At 38.8% G+C, this 20,196-nt stretch overlaps 1 protein-coding gene across 1 annotated transcript in view; it reads left to right on the top strand.

The window, feature by feature from the left end:
- adgrv1 (adhesion G protein-coupled receptor V1) overlaps window positions 1-20,196 on the top strand; it is a 1,080,612-nt gene that overhangs the window by 430,940 nt on the left and 629,476 nt on the right. Inside the window, 9 exon segments of the mRNA XM_073861135.1 lie at window positions 146-401; window positions 4,161-4,363; window positions 4,939-5,115; window positions 5,366-5,548; window positions 5,750-5,929; window positions 6,082-6,243; window positions 6,344-6,464; window positions 6,702-6,825; window positions 7,032-7,170. Coding sequence (XP_073717236.1) covers window positions 146-401; window positions 4,161-4,363; window positions 4,939-5,115; window positions 5,366-5,548; window positions 5,750-5,929; window positions 6,082-6,243; window positions 6,344-6,464; window positions 6,702-6,825; window positions 7,032-7,170 — 1,545 coding nt within the window.

Below are 20,196 nucleotides of genomic sequence, written 5' to 3'. Positions count from 1 at the left end.
CGGCAGCTGTTTGTTAAAACCCCTTCTGATCTTTATTTTATATAAACCTTCTAATTGCTGCTAAAAAGAAGCATTACAATGTATAACCAAGAGAATTATTGTATAATCTTATAATATTTCCACCCCTGATCTGTTCTACTTGTAGGTAACTTTTTCTGAAAGTCAGGCAGTTACTACCATCTCTCTGAATGTATTAGCTGATGAAATTCCAGAACTGTCTGAAAAAATCTCCATTGTCCTGACAAGGATCACAACCATTGGCTTAACTGATCCATCCAGAGGAGCCACGATCGACCCTCAGCGTGGCCAAGCTAACCTCACTATAAGAGCCAATGGTTCTCCGTACGGAGTAATTGGTTGGCACCTCGATTCCCAGTACTTCATCACGCCGGAGCCTCAAAGTAATACATCTGCCGAACTCTATTTAACTCTGTCTTATTGGAATCTCACTGTGTTTAAATTACTAAGATAGCCAATAACATTAGGGGCTTCAATAGTTTTAAATTTTAATGACTGAACACATGCCAATGGGCTCCACAGATCCAATCTTTCAAAAAAATGCTATAATAAAATTCCACACGAAGTGCCCTATTTTAACTATTAATCTAAGCGCATTGTCTAAATAGATATTAATCTAAGCGCATTGTCTAAATGGGCGTGTCTGATGCCACTTTTGCTAATTTAACGATGGGAAAAATGGTTTGTGCCCCGAGCACACGGTCGAAAAGGGTTGTACCCATTCTAGTAATGAATAATGGGTGTGTTTTGGGCGAAACGTGTAATAAACCAATGAGAGTCTTATCTCTCATCCCCTTTAACCCCCTGGGGTCCAAAAACGCGGCGCCGCGTTTTGACGTTTTTTTCCTTATCATGGCAGAATCAACTTAAAATACTCCATCATTAATAATCATACACTTACGTGTTTGACATCATTTGAAACGGTAAAGGGTCTTCTTTAATATGTGTTCATTCACAATAACAACAGATCTTTGTGTTTTTGTCAAATAAAGAAAATAAACAGGGTGTGCATCCAGACATTTCTGTCTCCGCCAGCTGTCTCTCAAAACACGTTACAAAAATCAATTGAAACTCTGCGAATACTCGTCACACAAGCATGATACACTTATCCAAAGAAAGCCTGAAATGTCTACTTTTAAACAAGCTAAATATAATCGAAAACGTTTATTAAAAATAGCAACGCGCCAACAATGCACCTGAACGCACCTCGTTTTTAGATCAGAACGCCCATGGGTGCAAACATGGGCGCAAATGCATTTGCTATTTACACAAAGTGGCACTAAACGTGTAAATTATAATTGCGCCGGGTTGAAACTATAGCAAAATACACTTGCGTCGCGCTTTGCGCTGCATTGCGCCGGGTGTAAGATGGAGCCCTATAACATTTTTTGATTGGTACTATTTACCATGTTTACAACCTAATAAATCTGCCATACTTACACTTTTACACAAATTGATATACACTTTACTGAAGCGGAATGAAATAGCATTTTCTGGACTAAGTTCATGTAGCGTAAAGACCCCAGGGACAGACTCAAACCTGCCCATATGGCTCTAAGGGCTTGTTGTAGGGGTGGGGGGGATAGATATCAGGGTAGTTTTGCAATATTTCCCATGACAACATTGAATTGTTAAAGTAGCATTCTTTTATTATATTAATTGCACATAAGAATTTAACTTTTTGGAAGAGTAATAAAATCAGCCCACTAGATGTTAGTGTTCAGTTTTTTTATATATAATCCATCCGCCACTTATACGCACCATAAATACGCACTTTTTAGATATCCACATCTGATCATCACATTACAATTACTTTAATTCTTAGTTTTAAGCATGAAGATGAGATAAATAGATGGTTCATTTTAACATTAGAGCTGATCTGCACGTAATAATAAGCTGAACCTGCCTTTAAATGAACATTTATTTATCAAGCAAATAAATTTTTTGGCCAGATTACATTACATTTTCTTAATAGCATAAACGCACGCTTTGCTCCCTTCATACTTTACCTGGAATCTCAGTGTTTTTGTCACTGCAACTTCCTGAAAGACCGCACACACAAACACACACACACAAAATTTTTAACCACTTCGCTATTAATGGAATTTTTTTATTACCCAAGCCACCTGACCCGTGGATTAATTTAAAGGGACACTTCACCCATTTGCATTAAGCTGTGTATAGTTAGAATCCCAGTCATGTTTTTGAATGGTCGTGCATCATTCCCTCTGTTTCCCCTGAGACATGATAAATATGGATTTCAGCGTTGCACTTCCTTGTTTCAATGATGTAAAAATCATCGTTTTGCATCATTGAAAGAAGGAAGTCCTATATCTTTGTAGAGGGGATAAGACAACAAACATTCCTTTCTCTGTCAAATAGGCACCAAATTAGAAATTTATGTTACATTTCGACTACAAATATGATTAACTTTTAATAAAGATTAATGTTTCCATGGGTGAAATGCTCCTTTAAATGCTGAAGGGCCTGCACAACTTTTTTGTACAAGTTCAATTTGCATTGTTCAAAATACCTGTAGTAGCACAGCAGTGCATACCTGTTTGCATTTAAATAAGGTAGACTACACTGTAGACACATAGAGTCAGATTTACTAAACGGTGCAAATTAGCGTGAGAGCACAATTCCAAAAAAGCGCAGATTAGAGTGGAAATATTTGTGGGTAATTTACTACAAAGGTGCAAAATTAAATAACACAGACACAACAGCTGATTTCCACAATGACCATACCAATCTACTAAGCACAAATGAGTTCAGGGTCGCAAATAAGCAGAGCTGATGAGTTAATGCGTGATGCGCTAAAGTTCAGCACCACGGACATCACAGCTAACGAAGCCATAGAACGCTGAAAAGTGAAGGTTTACAATAAGTTTTGAAACACCTGGTATTGTGTGACTTCTCCTAGTGACTCCTCTTTCATTTTCTCCATCAAATAAAAAAATGGCTTGGCAAACAATATTTTTTAATAATATGTTTCTCTGGCATTCCAAAAAAAAGGTTACATGTTAAAAATCCTCTTGCATTGTATCACACGCTATCTGATCTCTGTGATGCCTTATTTTTTTAACAATAATTGCAGCCATTTCAAGTGCAATGTAAATTTAAGACATGCTTTTTTCTGCATTAAATAATGGTGCAAATACCAGTCGTAACACAAATGCAAACATTAGTAAATTGTGTTGTGTGAATCATTTAAAAAATCTCCTCCCAACAATTTTGTGTCTGAAAGGGAAACTCCTAGAAATACATATGCAATAAGGTTAGTCGCAAAAATAACTAAACCACAGTGCTGAACTTTTCAGCACTAATGATCCACTGTGTGTCTTTAGTAAATCCCAACAGTTGTTATTTACCGACAAAATTATGGTTTGCGCTGGTGCAAGCTGTTAGTAAATTTGGGCCATAGTTTGAAGTTGGGAAAAGGTAATAAAGTGCAATATACCGCAGAATATCGTACAGCATCTAAAAGCTGATTTTTTTGGCACCGTAGGATAAGTACTATGACAGTATTGTATCGTGGGGCCTCTGGTGATTCCCATCCTTAGCTTGTTGCATCTCAATTTTTGACCACATATTTACACTTGGAGAAATGTTAGATGCAGTTGAACTTGGGAGGGCAGAAGCAGACTTTGCCCCGCTTAGTTCAATCATTACATACAGTAGTCAATCGAGCTGTCTCATCAATTTCCATACATATATTCATCTCACTTTACAACTTTAAATAGTCTAGAACCTCCGAAAATATTTGTTGAATAATGTTAGATACATATTCTAAGTCTAGATTCAGTCTAGAGTTCTAAGTTTTCATGCAGATTAATATTTTGGTGGGGCACTGCTCATACAGGCAAACCACGGCAGGCCAATAATCATTTCTGTGTTGTACCGCTAAGATTCTAAGCCAACATTTTCTGTAATCCAAATAACCTGTTTACAGATAAATAAATTATGTAGATATTTTATAAGCATATAATTTGTTTTGGAATTATTAACAGGTTTACTTAGTAGGATTGAAATTCATGTTGACAGTGGTTTTATGCATAATAGTCCCATTCAAGGAAATATTAACTTTTGAAATAGACGGTTTAATTATTACTATTCATTTATTTCATTTTCTTTTGCATTAGAAAGTCCAAGCAATATTACACTCAGTATTGTGAGAGATCAAGGAGCATCAAGGGACATATTTGTTTACTACACAACCAAAGTGGCCCTCCACCTGCCTCCTGTCGATCAGGCTATCGAGGGCTTTGACTATGTGGCAAAAGAAGCCACAGTTATCATGAAGGAGAATGTTACAGTTGTTTTGGTCACCGTTATTGTCCTGCCGGTGAGTACCACACGCCATCTCGTGATGATTGAATGATACAACAATTTCTGTCAAACCTATTTAGAAGCACCTTGACATTATGGTTAAAATTCTAGGCTTGTGATTTAAAGGTTGATATGAATAATCTATCCACTAACTATCACTCCTGGGTTACTCAATGGCAATTTTCCCCATAATAAGCTCTGTAAGTTGCTTTGGATAAATCACTACCTATAATAGTTTATAATTGATTGACAACTTGCTTAAAGGTATAGCGGAAGATTTTTAGCACACGCCAACATGTGAAATATTCTCTGCAAAACACTCTGGTCTTGTTTCTTCCATTAGACGTAAGCCCAAAGGGTTCACATACTTTTTCTTTCAACTGTACATCTGAAAGTGCGCACATGTGCAGAAAGCGAACCTTGAGACGAGCATGTATGACTGCCTTACTTAAACATATCATCAGAATGATTGACAACTGGGATGACCAATAGTTTTGATGATCCACCCCGAAAAAGAAAATCTTTCGCTATACCTTTAATACTGTATTTGTACTGTAAATGTTTATTGGATCTATATGTGTCTCTTCTTAGGATGACATTCCTGAGCTGGCTGAGACATTTCTTGTAAACATCACTGGAGTTAAACTGGTAGGTGAAGACACAGGAGCAGGTCAGCCTAGTGTGAGGAGACCTGGCCTGGAAATTGCTGAGGTTACCATACAAGAAAACGATGATCCAAAAGGAGTCCTCAGTTTTAACGTCTCCAAGGTTGGATTATAAATATCAAAACTGTCCTGTTTCATAGTTGCGTTTTTTTTATTTTTTATAAAAAACAATAATAGTTGTATTTATTCTGTGTGGTATAGTTTAATAAAGTACATTTGAATGATCATGATTATCATTTATTTTAAATTAAATGCATCTGAGTGTCCACACTTTTGTTACACTTTTTTTTCATACTCCACTTCAGACATTCTGTTATAATGTCTAAAGTGTTACCTAATTTCTTTTCCTGGAGGATGTGTCTGGGTCAGTGCTGGCCTATGAGGTACCACCACCTGCAAACATCCTTCGTCTGGCCGTCATGAGAACAGCTGGTCGAACTGGTCGAATAGTGCTCTACTGGGAGGCCCAGGCAGTCACAGCCAACACTGAGGACTTCAGTCCTTTCTCAGGAAATCTCACCTTTCAAGACGGACAGGTAAAGGTCAACAATCAAAGTCTTTTTTATTTATTTATTTACAATATCCATGTGGGTTGAATTATTATTTTTTAGAAGATTATGGTTGGTTTGGTGCAACATTGTGCAGGACAAATGGTTTGACAAAGAACAGTAACAAAGTTTTTGCTGTTCACAAAATATCAATTAACACACAGTTTGGGTAATATAACTTCTTTCCAGAAAGTGGCCAGTATTGAGATCACCATCACTGATGACACAATTGTGGAGTTTACTGAGACTTTTATTGTAAAACTGGTTCGAGTGATAGGAGGTGCCCGGTTAGGCAACGAGACGTCTATAGTTATCAGCATCCCAGCCAATGATTCTCCCTTTGGTCGGTTTGGTTTTGAGGAGCTAATGGTAAACATATTATTAATAACAATTAATATTACTGATATACTGCCAGATACAGTATTCATCTTGTTTGTCAGCAATAACTTATCCTTATAAAATTACCATAATAAATACCTGTTTCCTTTTACATTACCAACTATTTGACTTTTGTGTTGCAGGTCTCTATCTCAGAGCCTCAGTTTGTGAATGATCCTACTTCTATAGCTACACTGACTGTAGTTAGGAGCTCTGGAGAAGGAATGGTTCATTTGATCTGGCTTTTGCAGGAAGAGGGCAAAGATGACCTGATGCCTCGTAATGGGACTCTCATATTTAATGGAGTAGGTTTGGAACTGTTCCAGTGCTCTTTATACGTGTCTTGACCTGACTGAACAACATTTTAGTTGTTTTACTATTTAAACTGTTTAATTGTTTTTGTAGACTGAGTCAAAGAAGACTCTAGTGATTAAGGCCTTGGCTGATGCCTTCTTAGAGGGAGAAGAGAAGTTCACCATCCAGCTTCTGTCTGCAAAGAATGAACCAGTTATAGATCCAGTTAAAGGTACTGATAAGTTCAGCTCCCAGGTTCTGTTCCATTCCTTCCAGCCTGTACTTGCCTGTCCTCTCCTTGCATGCTGTTCTGTCAAATATAGGCACAAAATGCCCCAAAGATAAAACTTAAAAAACAAAAACCTTTAGATCAAGAGGTTTGTAAGATAGCAAGCATACATTTATTGAAGTGTGTATAAATGTTAACTCACTCGGTGCATCTTTTCATATAATTTTCATCTTTTATCAGGTGTTGCTACGGTTGTTATTCAAGCCGATATTGGAGCCCTGGGAACTGTCGGAATAGCTGATTCCAGCAGGAACGTCTTGATTGGAGAGCCAATAGGAAATTACAGTGGAACAGCTCTGGTTAGGTAAACATCTATCCAGTCCCAACCAATAGAGATGACTGACTGTAATTTAAACGAATTTGTAATCCTTTAAAAGTAAAGTGTACTGTTCACAAACACTACTAATATCTTTTAATGTGATAAAGGTGATTATTCACAGCAATTTTAATTATTTAGAAATTAATTTCATGTCACTCAAGTTATTGAAAATCCCATCCTATCAATTTCAGTCTAGTAAGAGGTCCGGGTATCTTTGGTGAAATAGAGAAATACTGGAACATTACCCCACTTGTGGAAAAAGAGTTTGAGGAGACCTCAGGCAAAGTCATCATGAAAGATCGTCAATCTGCTGCTACACTTCAGCTTAAGGTAAACCTTTCCAATTTTTCACATGATCCATTGAGCATCTTTAATGGACCCTATTTTAATAACACATCCTGATATACTGATCCTAGATATACATTCTTAAAGACTTTGGAAAAACATCATGATCTAGGATACGGTACATTTTTTATTAAGCTTCTGCTAGATCTTGTCTTCACCCAGCATACAGCAGTAGTGTCTTTAAAGCTGAAATGTATAACGTTTGCCTTGGCCTCTCTATCACCATCTCTGTTTAACTAAAATTGCAGTTATTAGGGGTCAAGCCCCGAAGGGGCGTAGAACCCTATTGTATTTGTTAGTTTTCTTATTATTATTAGGGGTCAAGCCCCGAAGGGGCGTAGAACCCTATTGTTATTGTTAGTTTTCTTATTAGGGGTCAAGCCCCGAAGGGGCGTAGAACCCTATTGTATTTGTTAGTTTTCTTTTTATAATAATTAGGGGTCAAGCCCCGAAGGGGCGTAGAACCCTATTGTATTTGTTAGTTTTCTTATTATTATTATTAGGGGTCAAGCCCCGAAGGGGCGTAGAACCCTATTGTTATTGTTAGTTTTCTTATTATTATTATTATTATTCTTCCTCTTCCGCCATTGAAGTCAATGGCAGCCCATAGAACCGTACATAGGAAAGTTATGAAATTTGGCACACATGTACAGGACAGTCTTAGAAGTAACTATAGCAAATTTGGTGTGTCTAACTCAAACTCTCTAGCGCCACCAACAGTCCAAACGTCCACTTATGTTCATGCTAATAACTTCTGACCCGTGAGTCCTAGAAACTAAATTCTTGTTTCCTCTGAATCCTTGGCTCATGATGATTCAATTGCACACATTGATGTCCTTTGTGTCATGCACATCTTTCCGCCATTTTGAATTTTCCGTAAAACCTACTTTTTCGAACTCCTCCTAGACCGTTTGTCTGATTTGCATGTCCTTTGGTATGTAGCATCTAGAGACACCCAAGACAAAAAGTTATCAAAAGCTTTTTGATAGACCAATGTGTTCTCATATAAATTGACAATATATATGGCGGCGAGCACGCCAAAACGGACGTGAGGCCGTATCTTCGCAAAACTTTTGTGTATCGACACGAAACTTGGTATATGTCATAACAGTCATGACCTGAGGGTGCCTGCAACGTTTCGTCACAGCGCCACCTAGTGGTCACGAGATTCGAAAAATGCCTATTTTCGCTTATAACTACTTCAAACTTGAGTCTAAAATCACGAAGGTGGTCTTGTTAGATTCCTTGAGGCATGCCGAGTCAAATGATACCAAACGGTTTTCGGTCGGCCATTTTGGGTGTCGGCCATTTTGAATTTTCTCATTAAGTTCAGTATTTCACAAACAGAATGGCGTATCGCTACGAAATTTGGCATGGTTCATCAGTGACATGTTCTGAGCGTACCTATAAATCTTTAGGACAGCGCCACCTAGTGGTCAGGATATGTAAATAAATAGTTTAAAATCTTTATATCATTTGATTAAATTACCACACTGACATGAGACTTCACTCTATTGATTCCTTGGCTCATGCTGAGTCCGACTGTACCAAATATGTCTGAGTCAAACCTACTTCCTGTCGGCCATTTTGAATTATATTGAAGACCTACTTTTTCGAACTCCTCCTAGAGCGCTCGTGTGATTGGCTTGAATTTTGGTATGCATCATCTAGAGACACTCTAGACAAAAAGTTATCAAAAGCTTTTCAGTAGACCTATCCGTTGTCGTATAACGCATCAAAGAATGCGAAGGCGAGCACGCCAAAATGTGTTTGAGCCTGTATCTTCGCAAAACTTTTGTGTATTAATATGAGACTTGGTATATGTCATAACAGTGATGACCTGAGGGTGCATGCACCATTTCGTCACACTGCCCCCTACTGGTCACGAGATATAAAAAATGTCTATTTTTGTTTATAACTACTGCAAACTTGAATGTAAAATTATGAGACTGGTCTTGTTAGATTTCTTGAGGCATACCGAGTCAAACGATACCAAATGGTTTTTGGTCGGCCATTTTGTGTGTCGGCCATTTTGAATTTTTCTTTAAGTTCAAGTATTTCAGAAACGCAATTGCGTATTGTTATGAAACTTGGTATGGTTCATCAGCAACATGTTCTGGGAGGACTTGTCAACTTTTTGGCGCCCCCTAGTGGTCAAGAGATTTGAAGCTATATCTCTGCATCTCTTTATCGTATTTACACCAAATTTGGTGGGTGTCATCACAATCAAGGCCTGAGTTATAATTTATTGTTTGGTCAGTGCCCCCTAGTGGTCAAGTCATTTAAGGCTATATCTCCCTATCGGTTTATCGTATTTACACTAAATTTTGTATGTGTCATCACAGTCATGACCTGAGGCACCATCTATTGTTTCGGCACAGCGCCACCTAGTGGTCTCAAGATACGAAAAAATTGCTATATTTTTCATAAAACTAATGCAAACTTAGATCTTAAATCATGACAGTCATCACGTATGAATCATTTTTTGCCATGTTTGGCTTGACCCCGGTATCGCTGCTTGCAGCTATATTTAGTTATTCTTCTTCTTCTTCCGCCATTGCGGTCTATGGCAGCCCATAGAACCGTACGTAGGAAAGTTATGAAATTTGGCACACTGATAGAGGACAGTCCAATGTGTCCCCACAGCAAATTTGGAGTCTCTATGTCTAACCCGCTAGCGCCACCAACAGTCCAAAGTTGCACTTATGTTTTTGCTTATAACTTCTGATCCGTAAGCCCTAGAAACAAAATTATTGCTTTCTCTTATTCATTGGCTCAAGACGATTCGATTGGACCCTATGGCGTCTTTTTTCGACATGAACATTTTCCGCCATTTTGAATTATTCGTAAAACCTACTTTTTCGAACTCGTCCTAGAGCTTTTGTCCAATTGCCACGAAAATTGGTATGTATCATCTTGAGACACTTAAGGCAAAAAGTTATCAAAAGAATTTCGATACACCAATCCGTTGTCGTATACCGCCTTAACGAATTTTACGTAGAGCGCAAAAAAACAGATTTTAGGCTGTATCTTCGTCAAACTTAGGCCTATTGACACGACACTTGGTACTTGAGATGCCAGTCAGGAACCGAGGGTGCATGCATAGTTTCGTTGCAGCGCCACCTAGTGGCCAGAGAAATGTTTTATACACCTATAACTTTGGCTCCGATTGACGTATTTTCATGGGACTTGCTTCTTTGGAGTTCTGAATAGTTGCCGAGTCAAACGATACCAAACATGCCAGAATTCGCCTTACGATTAACCCTGCGCAGCAAAATAGCGCTTAAAAAACACGTGTGAATATCTCCGCGAACGTTTTTCCGATCGACTCGAAAACACCATAGGAAGAAACTAACCTTACCTTCTGAACAAAAAGTTCTATTGGTGTTATATTAAAATTTTCATCAGAAATGGCCGAAAATTGCAAAAAACGAAAAATTACCTTCAAATTTTGTGTTTTTTACACATAAATGGTTGTAACTTCGTAACGAAAAGAGATTTTTTCACCAGATTTGATACGCTGATGCATGAGCACATTCTGAGGCTACACAAAAAAAATTGTATGCTTGCACCACTAGATGGCCTTATAATTGAACAAAACCTTTGATAACAAGCCAGTCCTATGGTCATACAACTGTTTCTTCACTAAACTAAAGTGTATAGACATAAAACTAGCTAGATGTAAAACAATCATGACCTGATGTTGCATGCACAATTTTATCATTGCGCGACCTACTGGTTTTGAGATAGAATATGGTATTTTTGCCTAAAACTATTGCAACAACACATCTAAAACCACGAGTCATCATGGATTATTCCTTTCATGGCTTTGACTATAATCACTGGTGTTTGCCAATTCACGCCCTAGCAACCAATGAGAATACCTTATCAACCGTTTTTGCTATAACTCTGCATCAGAACATCGTAGAGACACGGGGATGGTCTCTTTTGACTCATTTAACTTGTTGTAACATGATGTGACCCATGTTTTGCAACTGCAAACACCACGCACATGCCCTTCGGTGCTCTAATGTTCCATGATTGTCAATAACAGAAGGACGATTGCAGTAGTCAAGAACTTAAATTATTTTTGTTGATTACTTTTTTGTTTTTTCATCTAAAATTATTAGGTTTACCTAGGTTCTTCAATCTGCTTATCCAATCTCAATTTTACATCCTTTTGTGCCCTTTTCGGCTTGACCCCGGCATTGCTGCTTGCAGCTATATTTAGGGGTCAAGCCCCGAAGGGGCGTAGAACCCTATTGTTATTGTTAGTTTTCTTATTATTATTATTAGGGGTCAAGCCCCGAAGGGGCGTAGAACCCTATTGTTATTGTTAGTTTTCTTATTATTATTATTATTAGGGGTCAAGCCACGAAGTGGCGTAGACACCTATTGTTTCTGTTAGTTTTCTTATTATTATTTATCTTCCTCGTTCTTCCACCCAAAAGTCAATGGCAGCCCATAGAACCGTACGTAGGAAAGTTATGAAATTTGGCACACATGTAGAGGACAGTCTCAGAAGTTACTATAGCAACAAAGGTGTGTCTGACTCAAACCCTCTAGCGCCACCAACAGTCCAAAAATCCACTAATGTTCATGCTCATAACTTCTGACCCGTGAGTCCTAGAAACTAAATTCTTGTTTCCACTGAATCCTTTGCTCATGATGATTCAATTGCACACATTGATGTCATTTGTGTCATGCAAATCTTTCCGCCATTTTGAATTTTCCGTAAAACCTACTTTTTCGAACTCCTCCTAGAGCGTTCGTCCGATTTGCATGTCCTTTGGTATGTAGCATCTAGAGACACCACAGACAAAAAGTTATCAAAAGCTTTTTGATAGACCAATGCATTCTCGTATAAATTGACAACATATATGGCGGCGAGCACGCCAAAACGGACGTGAGGCCGTATCTTCGCAAAACTTTATTGTATTGACACGAAACTTGGTATATGTCATTACAGTCATGACCTGAGGGTGCCTGCAACGTTTCGTCACAGCGCCACCTAGTGGTCACGAGATTCGAAAAATGCCTATTTTTGCTTATAACTACTTCAAACTTGAGTCTAAAATCATGAAGGTGGTTTTGTTAGGTTCCTTGAGGCATGCCAAGTCAAACGATACCAAACGGTTTTCGGTCGGCCATTTTGGGTGTCGGCCATTTTGAATTTTCTCATTAAGTTCAGTATTTCACAAACAGAATGGCGTATCGCTACGAAATTTGGCATGGTTCATCAGTGACATGTTCTGAGCGCACTTATAAATCTTTAGGACAGCGCCACCTAGTGGTCAGGATATGTAAATAAATTGTTTAAAATCTTTATATCATTTGATTAAATTGCCACTATGACATAAGACTTCACTCTATTGATTCCTTGGCTCATGCTGAGTCCGACTGTACCAAATATGTCTGAGTCAAACCTACTTCCTGTCGGCCATTTTGAATTATATTGAACACCTACTTTTTCGAACTCCTCCTAGAGCGCTCGTGTGATTGGCTTGATTTTTGGTATGCATCATCTAGAGACACTCCAGACAAAAAGTTATCAAAAGCTTTTCGGTAGACCTATTCGTTGTCGTATCACGCATCAAAGAATGAGAGGGCGAGCACGCCAAAATGTGTTTGAGCCTGTATCTTCGCAAAACTTTTGCGTATTAATATGAGACTTGGTATATGTCATAACAGTGATGACCTGAGGGTGCATGCAACATTTCATCACACTGCCCCCTACTGGTCACGAGATATAAAAAAAATCTTTTTTTGCTTATATCTACTGCAAACTTGAATGTAAAATTATGAGATTGGTCTTGTTAGATTTCGTGAGGCATGCCGAGTCAAACGATACCAAATGGTTTTTGGTCGGCCATTTTGTGTGTCGGCCATTTTGAATTTTTTCTTTAAGTTCAAGTATTTCATAAACGCAATTGCGTATAGTTATGAAACTTGGTATGGTTCATCAGCAACATGTTCTGGGAGGACTTGTAAACTTTTTGGCGCCCCCTAGTGGTCAAGAGATTTGAAGCTATATCTCTGCATCTCTTTATCGTATTTACAACAAATTTGGTGGGTGTCATCACAATCAAGGCCTGAGTTACAATTTATTGTTTGGTCAGTGCCCCCTAGTGGTCAAGTCATTTAAGGCTATATCTCCGTATCGGTTTATCGTATTTACACTAAATTTGGTATGTGTCATCACAGTCATGACCTGAGGCACCATCTATTGTTTCGGCACAGCGCCACCTAGTGGTCTCAAGATACGAAAAAATTGCTTTTTTTTCATAAAACTAATGCAAACTTAGATCTTAAATCATGACAGTCATCACGTATGAATCAATTTTTGCCATGTTTGGCTTGACCCCGGTATCGCTGCTTGCAGCTATATTTATATATTATTCTTCTTCTTGTTCTTCCGCCATTAAAGTCAATGGCAGCCCATAGAACCGTACATAGGAAAGTTATGAAATTTGGCACACATGTAGAGGACGGTCTTAGAAGTTACTATAGCAACATTGGTGTGTCTGACTCAAACCCTCTAGCGCCACCAACAGTCCAAAAATCCACTTATGTTCATGCTCATAACTTCTGACCCGTGAGTCCTAGAAACTAAATTCTTGTTTCTTCTGAATCCTTTGCTCATGATGATTCAATTGCATACGTTGATGTCATTTGTGTCATGCAAATCTTTCCGCCATTTTGATTTTTCCGTAAAACCTACTTTTTCGAACTCCTCCTAGACCGTCCGTCCGATTTGCATGTCCTTTGGTATATAGCATCTAGAGACACCCCAGACAAAAAGTTATCAAAAGCTTTTTGATAGACCAATGCGTTCTCGTATAAATTGACAACATATATGGCGGCGAGCACGCCAAAACGGACGTGAGGCCATATCTTCGCAAAACTTTATTGTATCGACACGAAACTTGGTATATGTCATTACAGTCATGACCTGAGGGTGCCTGCAACGTTTCGTCACAACGCCACCTAGTGGTCACGAGATTCGAAAAATGCATATTTTCGCTTATAACTACTTCAAACTTGAGTCTAAAATCATGAAGGTGGTCTTGTTAGATTCCTTGAGGCATGCCGAGTCAAACGATACCAAACGGTTTTCGGTCGGCCATTTTGGGTGTCGGCCATTTTGAATTTTCTCATTAAGTTCAGTATTTCACAAACCGAATGGTGTATGGTTACGAAATTTGGCATGGTTCATGGGTGACATGTTCTGAGCGCACCTATAAATCTTTAGGACGGCGCCACCTAGTGGTCAGGATATGTAAATAAATTGTTTAAAATCTTTATATCATTTGATTAAATTGCCACACTGACATAAGACTTCACTCTATTGATTCCTTGGCTCATGCCGAGTCCGACTGTACCAAATATGTCTGAGTCAAACGTACTTCCTGTCGGCCATTTTGAATTATATTGAACACCTACTTTTTCGAACTCCTCCTAGAGCGCTCGTGTGATTGGCTTGATTTTTGGTATGCATCATCTAGAGACACTCTAGACAAAAAGTTATCAAAAGCTTTTCGGTAGACCTATTCGTTGTCGTATAACGCATCAAAGAATGTGAGGGCGAGCACGCCAAAATGTGTTTGAGCCTGTATCTTCGCAAAACTTTTGCGTATTAATATGAGACTTGGTATATGTCATAACAGTGATGACCAGAGGGTGCATGCACCATTTTGTCACACTGCCCCCTACTGGTCACGAGATATAAAAAATGTCTATTTTTGCTTATAACTACTGCAAACTTGAATGTAAAATTATGAGACTGGTCTTGTTAGATTTCTTGAGGCATACCGAGTCAAACGATACCAAATGGTTTTTGGTCGGCCATTTTGTGTGTCGGCCATTTTGAATTTTTTCTTTAAGTTCAAGTATTTCAGAAACGCAATTGCGTATTGTTATGAAACTTGGTATGGTTCATCAGCAACATGTTCTGGGAGGACTTGTAAACTTTTTGGCGCCCCCTAGTGGTCAAGAGATTTGAAGCTATACCTCTGCATCTCTTTATCGTATTTACACCAAATTTGGTGGGTGTCATCACAATCAAGGCCTGAGTTACAATTTATTGTTTGGTCAGTGCCCCCTAGTGGTCAAGTCATTTGAGGCTATATCTCCGTATCGGTTTATCGTATTTACACTTAATTTGGTATGTGTCATGACCTGAGGCACCATCTATTGTTTCGGCACAACGCCACCTAGTGGTCTCAAGGTACGAAAAAATTGCTATTTTTTCATAAAACTAATGCAAACTTAGATCTTAAATCATGACAGTGAATCACAATGAATCATTTTTTGCCATGTTTGGCTTGACCCCGGTATCGCTGCTTGCAGCTATATTTATTATTATTATTGTTATTCTTGTTCCTCGTTCTTCCACCCAAAAGTCAATGGCAGCCCATAGAACCGTACATAGGAAAGTTATGAAATTTGGCACACATGTAGAGGACAGTCACAGAAGTTACTATAGCAACATTGGTGTGTCTGACTCAAACCCTCTAGCGCCACCAACAGTCCAAAAATCCACTTATGTTCATGCTCACAACTTCTGACCCGTGAGTCCTAGAAAATAAATTCTTGTTTCCTCTAAATCCTTGGCTCATGATGATTCAATTGCACATGTTGATGTCATTTGTGTCATGCACATCTTTCCGCCATTTTGAATTTTCCGTAAAACCTACTTTTTCGAACTCCTCCTAGACCGTCCGTCGGATTTGCATGTCCTTTGGTATGTAGCATCTAGAGACACCCCTGACAAAAAGTTATCAAAAGCTTTTTGATAGACCAATGCGTTCTCGTATAAATTGACAACATATATGGCGGCGAGCACGCCAAAACGGACGTGAGGCCGTATCTTCGCAAAACTTTATTGTATCGACACGAAACTTGGTATATGTCATTACAGTCATGACCTGAGGGTGCCTGCAACGTTTCGTCACAGCGCCACCTAGTGGTCACGAGATTCGAAAAATGCCTATTCTCGCTTATAACTACTTCAAACTTGAGCCTAAAATCACGAAGGTGGGCTTGTTAGATTCCTTGAGGCATGCCGAGTCAAACGATACCAAACGGTTTTCGGTCGGCCATTTTGGGTGTCGGCCATTTTGAATTTTCTCATTAAGTTCAGTATTTCACAAACAGAATGGTGTATCGCTACGAAATTTGGCATGGTTTATCAGTGACATGTTCTGAGCGCACCTATAAATCTTTAGGACAGCGCCACCTAGTGGTCAGGATATGTAAATAAATTGTTTAAAATCTTTATATCATTTGATTAAATTGCCACTATGACATAAGACTTCACTCTATTGATTCCTTGGCTCATGCTGAGTCCGACTGTACCAAATATGTCTGAGTCAAACCTACTTCCTGTCGGCCATTTTGAATTATATTGAACACCTACTTTTTCGAACTCCTCCTAGAGCGCTCGTGTGATTGGCTTGATTTTTGGTATGCATCATCTAGAGACACTCCAGACAAAAAGTTATCAAAAGCTTTTCGGTAGACCTATCCGTTGTCGTATAACGCATCAAAGAATGCGAGGGCGAGCACGCCAAAATGTGTTTGAGCCTGTATCTTCGCAAAACTTTTGCGTATTAATATGAGACTTGGTATATGTCATAACAGTGATGACCTGAGGGGGCATGCAACATTTCGTCACACTGCCCCCTACTGGTCAGGAGATATAAAAAATGTCTATTTTTGCTTATAACTACTGCAAACTTGAATGTAAAATTATGAGACTGGTCTTGTTAGATTTCTTGAGGCATGCCGAGTCAAACCATACCAAATGGTTTTTGGTCGGCCATTTTGTGTGTCGGCCATTTTGAATTTTTTCTTTAAGTTCAAGTATTTCAGAAACGCAATTGCGTATTGTTATGAAACTTGGTATGGTTCATCAGCAACATGTTCTGGGAGGACTTGTAAACTTTTCGGTGCCCCCTAGTGGTCAAGAGATTTGAAGCTATATCTCTGCATCTCTTTATCGTATTTACACCAAATTTGGTTGGTGTCATCACAATCAAGGCCTGAGTTACAATTTATTGTTTGGTCAGTGCCCCCTAGTGGTCAAGTCATTTAAGGCTATATCTCCGTATCGGTTTATCGTATTTACACTTAATTTGGTATGTGTCATCACAGTAATGACCTGAGGCACCATCTATTGTTTCGGCACAGCACCACCTAGTGGTCTCAAGATACGAAAAAATTGCAATTTTTTTCATAAAACTAATGCAAACTTAGATCTTAAATCATGACAGTCATCACGTATGAATCATTTTTTGCCATGTTTGGCTTGACCCCGGTATCGCTGCTTGCAGCTATATTTAGGGGTCAAGCCCCGAAGGGGCGTAGAACCCTATTGTTATTGTTAGTTTTCTTATTATTAGGGGTCAAGCCCCGAAGGGGCGTAGAACCCTATTGTTATTGTTAGGGGTCAAGCCCCGAAGGGGCGTAGAACCCTATTGTATTTGTTAGTTTTCTTATTATTAGGGGTCAAGCCCCGAAGGGGCGTAGAACCCTATTGTATTTGTTAGTTTTCCTATTATAATAATTATTATTCTGGTTCTTCTTCCGCCATTGCGGTCTATGGCAGCCCATAGAACCGTACATAGGAAAGTTATGAAATTTGGCACACTGATAGAGGACAGTCCAATGTGTCCCCACAGCAAATTTGGAGTCTCTATCTCTAACCCGCTAGCGCCACCAACAGTCCAAAGTTGCACTTATGTTTTTGGTTATAACTTCTGATCCGTAAGTCCCAGAAACAAAATTCTTGGTTCTTCTGATTCCTTGGCTCAAGACAATTCGATTGGACCCTATGACGTCATTTTCCGTCATTAAATTTTTCCGCCATTTTGAATTGTTTAAAAAACCTACTTTTTCGAACTCGTCCTAGAGCTTTTGTCCGATTTCCACGAAAATTGGTATGTATCATCTTGAGACACTCATGGCAAAAAGTTATCAAAAGAATTTTGATACAGCAATCCGTTGTCATATACCTCCTTAACGAATTTTACGTAGAGCGCAAAAAAACGGATTTTAGGCTGTATCTTCGTCAAACTTTGGCCTATTGACACGACACTTGGTACTTGTGATGCCAGTCAGGAACTGAGGGTGCATGCACAGTTTCGTCGCAGCGCCACCTAGTGGCCAGAGAAATGTTTTATACACCTATAACTTTGGCTCCGATTGACGTATTTTCACGGGACTTGTTGCTTTGGAGTTCTGAATAGTTGTCGAGTCCAACGATACCAAACATGCCAGAATCCGCCTTACGGTTAACCCTGCGCAGCAAAATAGCGCTTAAGAAACACGCATGAATATCTCCGCGAACGTTTTTCCGATCGACTCGAAAACACCATAGGAAGAAACTAACCTTACCTTCTGAACAAAAAGTTCTATTGACGTTATATTAAAATTTTTATCAGAAATGGCCGAAAATTGCAAAAAAACGAAAAATTTCCTTCAAAATTTGTGTTTATTACACATAAATGGTTGTAACTTCGTAACGAAAATATATTTTTTCACCAGATTTGATACACTGATGCATGAGCATATTCTGAGGCTGCACAAAAAAAATTGTATGCTTGCACCACTAGATGGCCTTATAATTGAACAAAACCTTTGATAACAAGCCATCCCTATGGTCTTACAACTGTTTCTTCACTAAACTAAAGTGTATAGACATAAAACTAGCTAGATGTAACACAATCATGACCTGATGTTGCATGCACAATTTTGTCATTGCACCACCTAGTGGTTTTGAGATAGAAATATGGTATTTTTGCTTAAAACTACTGCAATAACATATCTAAAACCATGAGTCATCATGGATTATTCCTTTCATGGCTTTGACTATGATCACTGGTGGTTGCCAATTCACTCCCTAGCAACCATTGAGAATACCTTATTAACCGTTTTTGCAAAAGCTATATCTCTGCATCAGAACATCGTAGAGACACAGAGATGGTTTCTTTTGACTAATTAAACTTGTTATAACATGATGTGATGTTTTGCCACTGCAAACACCACTCACATGTCCTTCAGTGCTCTAATAGTCCATAATTGTCAATAACAGAAGGACGATTGCAGTAGACAAGAACATAGATTATTTTTGTGGATAACTTTTTTGTTTTTTCATCTACAATTATTAGGTTTACTTGGGTTCTTCAATCTGCTCATCCAATCTCAATTTTACATCCTTTTGTGCCCTTTTCGGCTTGACCCCGGCATTGCTGCTTGCAGCTATATTTATTATTAGTTATTCTTCTTCTTCTTCTTCCGCCATTGCGGTCTATGGCAGCCCATAGAACCGTACATAGGAAAGTTATGAAATTTGGCACACTGATAGAGGACAGTCCAATGTGTCCCCACAGCAAATTTGGAGTCTCTATCTCTAACCCGCTAGCGCCACCAACAGTCCAAAGTTGCACTTATGTTTTTGCTTATAACTTCTGATCCGTAAGCCCTAGAAACAAAATTATTGCTTTCTCTTATTCATTGGCTCAAGACGATTCGATTGGACCCTATGGCGTCTTTTTTCGACATGAAAATTTTCCGCCATTTTGAATTATTCGTAAAACCTACTTTTTCGAACTCGTCCTAGAGCTTTTGTCCAATTGCCACGAAAATTGGTATGTATCATCTTGAGACACTTAAGGCAAAAAGTTATCAAAAGAATTTCGATACACCAATCCGTTGTCGTATACCGCCTTAACGAATTTTACGTTGAACGCAAAAAAACAGATTTTAGGCTGTATCTTCGTCAAACTTAGGCCTATTGAAACGACACTTGGTACTTGAGATGCCAGTCAGGAACCGAGGGTGCATGCATAGTTTCGTTGCAGCGCCACCCAGTGGCCAGAGAAATGTTTTATACACCTATAACTTTGGCTCCGATTGACGTATTTTCATGGGACTTGCTTCTTTGGAGTTCTGAATAGTTGCCGAGTCAAACGATACCAAACATGCCAGAATTTGCCTTACGATTAACCC

This window comes from Misgurnus anguillicaudatus, chromosome 22 (assembly GCF_027580225.2).
Source record: "Misgurnus anguillicaudatus chromosome 22, ASM2758022v2, whole genome shotgun sequence".
In the NCBI taxonomy this organism is placed as follows: Eukaryota; Metazoa; Chordata; class Actinopteri; order Cypriniformes; family Cobitidae; genus Misgurnus; species Misgurnus anguillicaudatus.
This window is presented reverse-complemented; position numbering and strand designations above follow the sequence as displayed.